At 31.4% G+C, this 5,539-nt stretch overlaps 1 protein-coding gene across 1 annotated transcript; it reads left to right on the top strand.

Annotated features, from left to right (window-relative positions):
- The first annotated feature begins 2,727 nt into the window (after positions 1 to 2,727).
- Positions 2,728 to 5,032, top strand: LOC123660172 (odorant receptor 46a-like). Its single transcript, XM_045595299.1, has 5 exons — positions 2,728 to 3,509; positions 3,772 to 3,871; positions 4,180 to 4,281; positions 4,677 to 4,832; positions 4,970 to 5,032. Exons 1-5 carry the CDS (start codon positions 2,728 to 2,730, stop codon positions 5,030 to 5,032), a joined length of 1,203 nt encoding a protein of 400 aa, XP_045451255.1.
- Positions 5,033 to 5,539: the final 507 nt, after the last annotated feature.

Here is a 5,539-nt window from a genome sequence, read left to right as displayed (position 1 = left end):
TAATATGCCAAACTCAATTGACAAAAACATTTCGAAAATCACATCAAAAACAGACCTCGTTCTAATAATTATAAACAATCCGAAATACTAACACAGCTTAACGAGAACAAAACGTTAAATCAAAATATACCCCGAATAATATTATGCTTAAGTTATTAAATACATTTTCAACAGTATTTTCTCGTCTACAAAAATTGTTCTCATACAATTTTCCAAGTTAAATATTTACATTTAAACATTGTAATTGTGCGAAGGCATCGAGAGAAAACTGGACGATTTAATTATTAACAAATAATTCGTGAGTTACTGTTTACGTAGAAACAAAGACGGTTTATCGAAAGAGCTCTCGCAATTAACGATGTGAATATTACAAGTTTAATTGAAAGCCGATATATTTAATGCCGTTCAACTGAAATTTACCGAACCGTTAATAAATCGTTTGTTATCAAATGTTTAAAAATTCAAATAACACGGCTTATTTCCCGATTGTGAAATGAGAATTAATATTTAAACAGTGCAGGTTTGCTTTCGAAAAAATTGATAAGGAATGGATAGGAGTCCTTTGGGAAGGAATTCGACTGTAACGAATGCCTCGAGGCATGCTCTATCTACTGAATAAAAGTATCGTCTAGTTGCAGGATCTAATGATGCTACATGAAAAAAATACCTATGTGGAGAGGTATTTCGCCTTTGTTGTACGCTCTCAGAAAATCAAGAGGCGCTTGTGCGAGGCTCATCGCCCCGCAACACAAAACAACAAGCTAACACACAAGGGAAGACAATATGTTTTACCTTTAACGTTATTCTTGTAACAGTAATGTCAATAAAATATTTTGTTATATTTCAACAATACATTTTCAAAGCTATATAAATGTATTTCGATGTTATAATTGTGTTTACATCTGAAAGCTCATTTAATATACTCGTAAAATGTTATGACAGATTATAAAATATCTAGGATTACTGTGAGCAAAGTAACAACAATAAATGCTAGAAAAATAAATCGGTTCTTCTAGTTTTCTAAAAATTTAAAAATATAATATATTTAACAAGTAAAGCTTATTAAAAAAAACGGCCAAGTATGAGTCAGACTTGCGCACCGAGGGTTCCGTACAAACAAAATTATTAAAAAAATATTTTATTAAATGATATAACTTAAAATTTACGCTTTTCGAAAATTTTCCTTTATCTGTGCTATAATACGTTGCTTCGTACCAAATTCAAGATTCTGGTTCACTGGAAGTACCCTGTTTGTTTTGAATCCCTTGCGAGTGTCGAAAATTTGCAAGCATCTTTTGATTGCGTTAGCTTAGAAGTTAGATTTTTTCACTGCTCCAGGGGACGTTAGACCTTAGTATTGCTTTTGAGGTAAGAAACAAAGGTAAAGAAGAGAAATAAATTTACAATTTATATTAAAACAAGGCGTTAATGTCACAAAAAAAATAATAATTAGACTTTTATATTAAGTATAGTCTTTTTTTGTTTTGTAAGTTTTCTGATCGAGTTCTAGTAATTTCTACCACTTACCATTTGTTAACTAATCTTAAAACTCTCGAACTTAATTATTATGTATTAGGATACCGGATGCAGGGGAACTCTATATTATCTATCAGTAGTAGCATATTATACTGTGTGGCTACGGTACTAAAGAATATAGCCACCCCCTCTCTTCCCGTGGGTGTCGTAAGAGGCGACTAAGGGATAACACAGTTCCACTACCACCTTGGAACTTAAAAAGCCGACCGGTGGCGGGATAACCATCCAACTGCTGGCTTTGAAATACACAGGCTGAAGACGGGCAGCAGCGTCTTCGGTGCCACAAAGCCAGTACTGCGGTCACCAACCCGCCTGCCCAGCGTGGTGACTATGGGTAGCACACATGAGTTCACGTTATTTTTGGCGTAAACTTGTGGAGGCCTATGTCCAGCAGTGGACTGTATAGGCTGTAATGATGATGATATTATACATACATATATATATATATACAATATGCTACTAGCATTTTATATAGCACAGAGACAGTATGTGTGTGTGTGTGTGTACAGGTAAATACACTTGTTTTCTGTAGATAATATTGAATTGTAAATAAATTGCATGCTGCTATGCGCCCAATTCATGAGCAAATATTTGAGCACAAGGTTAGGTTAGACTGATTGCGAGGTGCGAGGATATTTCGTAGAAAATTCAGTTTAGACAATAGTAGGAAAACGAATACAGGAATATAAAAACTTATTTTTTAACCGTAAAATACTTTGAAATATCATTTTTGTGGTTAAAGCAGAAACTCTTTAAGATGCAGTTGTTTGGAAGCCAGCAATTAGAGCGAAATCCTGTACTATTTTGCAGGTGGACGACGTCACCTGCACTAATTGCGTCTCATTTAAAAACTACGGCTCCTACAATTAACCTACATACATTTGCATTTTTCTGACGTATATGTGGTACTTATTGAGAACTTCCTCTTTTGAACTGCACATGTGTTGGATTAATTTTTAAACTCACTAATGACAAGAACTAAGCTCTAAATATAGAGTCGAGGTGTCCCATTACTAGCTAACGGCCTTCTAATTAGAATATGCACGAGCCTCGACTCTTATAATAACAAACCCGTCGCCCTTTTCATTGAAAAAATATAAAAGCCTCGCTTTACCTTTCCGTACAGAACTAAAAAATTCTTTCGCGTTACTGCACCGACACTGTTATTTAGTGGTAGATAACAAAAATACAATGAATTTACTGAAACAAACTAGCTGCTTTAACAAGAATGTGATATATTGGAAATTGCTTGGAATATATCCCCTGAAAGTCGAATGGAAATTTTATAATTGGTATTCAAAAATATTTGTTTCCATTTTCGTATTGTTATTCGATGGACTACATACAATAAATTTTTATTTTATGAAACGGAATTTAGATAATTTTATTGAAGAAATGATATTTTACTTCACGGAATTATCGGTTATGTCGAAAGCACTAACATTTATGCTAATGAGGGAAAGAATTAAGACAATATTGGAGATATTGGATAGCGAGACGTTTCAACCCAAAAGTGAAGTTGAAATGCAGTTGATTACAAACGCAAAGAATTTTAACGTTAAGTACTGGAAAATTGTAGCCGTGGTCTCATATTGTTCATATATTTTTCATATTGTATATCCATTTATTGTTCACTTCCTTTTACAAGTTCCACTTATTTTGCCTGTCTGTAGTTATTCTTTTCTACCAGAACGTTTTACGGAAACTTTTTTATATCCCCTATATATCTACCAAGCTCTCGGTATACATATGAATATGCTGTATAATATTAACATTGATACATTTTTCTTGGGTCTTATGATTTTGATTATAGCTCAGTTAAAAATCTTAGAAAAGAAACTAATGACAGTTACTGATATCTGTAAAAAACACAAATATAACAATATTTTATACCCAAAAAATGGACAAAGTAGTGAAAAAAATATGATTAATCAATTAAATAAATTAATCATCCATTACGACGAGGTAACAAAGTAAGTTATCAATGTTTACGTTTCAATTTTTTTTACATTACACGAAAATATACGAAAATAATAAATATATAAAAAATATTGAATCACGTTCCACATATTTATTATTATCTAGTCAAAAGTGTAATAATGGCTTGATATAGAACCTGCAAGATATTTTTTCATTAAAATATTTTCTATCATTAAAAATATTAGTTGTTATTAAAAATTGTTACATTAATAAACAAAGTTGATTAAAATGTACAGTCAAACCGAATTGTTCCAGATTTTGCGCATTAGTTGAAAGAGTATTTAGTGTAACATTATTTGTACAATTCAGTGTGTCCTCATGTATAATTTGTGTTTGCTTATTTCGCTTCACTTTGGTGAGTATAAAATTATATTTATTTATTTTACAAAGTAATATATTTTCTATGTAAGAGCAAAATAAATACTCTCAGTGTCAGACAGAATTTTAGCTTGCCGTGCATGATGTAATGGGAATGGAAATTCGGAAGGTCGTGGATATTTATTATCAAATAATTAGACGGCAAAAAGTGTTATGACGCAATAATATAAGCTTTAGTTTAAATTTGCACTTCTGTAAAGTATAGTAAAGTATTTTTCTTGTTTTAAATATTTGAGAATCTATAATATTTTTAAAATATTTTAAAGAAATAAATATTTTACACAGCCCGCTCCGGTACATTATTACATATTTCTCGCAACGTATATGTTTGTGATGATGATACAAATAATGGTTCCTTCTTTGTTTGGAACGCAAATGATAACAAAGGTATGTTTATCTTACATTTTCTTTATTACATGTGTATTTACTTTTACACTGTCTTTAAAAATATACTATCTCTAAAATTCGCAAAATCATTTATTAGCACTTATTTTATCACTTTTTTTCTTATGCATTTTTTTTATTCATAAATTTATTTATTTATCGTCTTATTATAATATTTTCAAATAGGTAAGTAAATTATTGTCAAATTCATCTACAAAGTATTTAACAGGAGTATTTTTAACAAGTATGTTAACAACCAAATTTTTTTTATAAAGATTGTATAAATAAGTTACTGAAAGTAAATTTAAAAATTATGTAGTAGGAAAAAGTCGATCCAGAGTTTTACTTTCTCGTAATGCTTAAAATAATAAAGATGAAATAACAGGAGTTATTTTTAGAGTTGCCTGTTATCTCAAGCAATTTATGGCTGCGACTGGACAGGCCGTTCTCGTCGCTTCAAGAGCAGCCTGAAACTCTTCGTCGAAAGAGCTAATCGTCCACTCTCTATTACGGGATGGAAGATGTTTCCACTTTCATTGAATACATTTACATATGTAAGTTAAATATTCATTGAATTTATGTCAAGTCGTGAGCTATGAACTCATGTAATATGGACATCGACACTATGCTGCTGTTAAGTTTTATTTTTATCATATAATAATTTAAACACAGAACATATTTTGTTTTGCAGATAATAAATTCTGCGTACTCGTTCTTTACTGTGCTACGATATATGCAAACAAAAGAGACTTAAGCAAACAAAATTTTTCTGATGTCAAAACAAGAATTTAGTGAAATTGAATAAAAAAGAATGAATCACTCTTAGGTTTTTATAACGTATTACATAAAAAGTCTTCAAAAATAATAAAATATCCAAATAGTCTTTAAAAAGTTCAACAGTAACATTATATAATACGAGTACATATTTTTATTCGATTATAAAACATTTGAAAAAGTAAATGAATAAATAACGACATGTCGGCACACGACCTTCGTAGAACAAACGTCACACACAAGTATCGGAGACAATGGCGTTGTTCAGCGGTTCATCTGTTAGCTGTACCCGTAATAAGGCGTGTTTTTCCGAGAACAACGAAAAAGGAAACAATGATTTTGCTCGTGACTAGATAAATAAGATGTCGGGACGTGACGAGGGTACCATTACAGTTTTTATGGAATCTTTCAGTGGGTATAGCATTGTCCTAGCCGAGGTCCACCTGATTCTCTTTGTTTAGGCCCGTGAAGGTCTAAAGGAATTGTA

This window comes from Melitaea cinxia, chromosome 1 (genome assembly GCF_905220565.1).
Source record: "Melitaea cinxia chromosome 1, ilMelCinx1.1, whole genome shotgun sequence".
Taxonomy (NCBI): domain Eukaryota; kingdom Metazoa; phylum Arthropoda; class Insecta; order Lepidoptera; family Nymphalidae; genus Melitaea; species Melitaea cinxia.
Note: the sequence above shows the minus strand (reverse complement) of the source record. Positions and strands in the feature narration are given on the sequence as shown.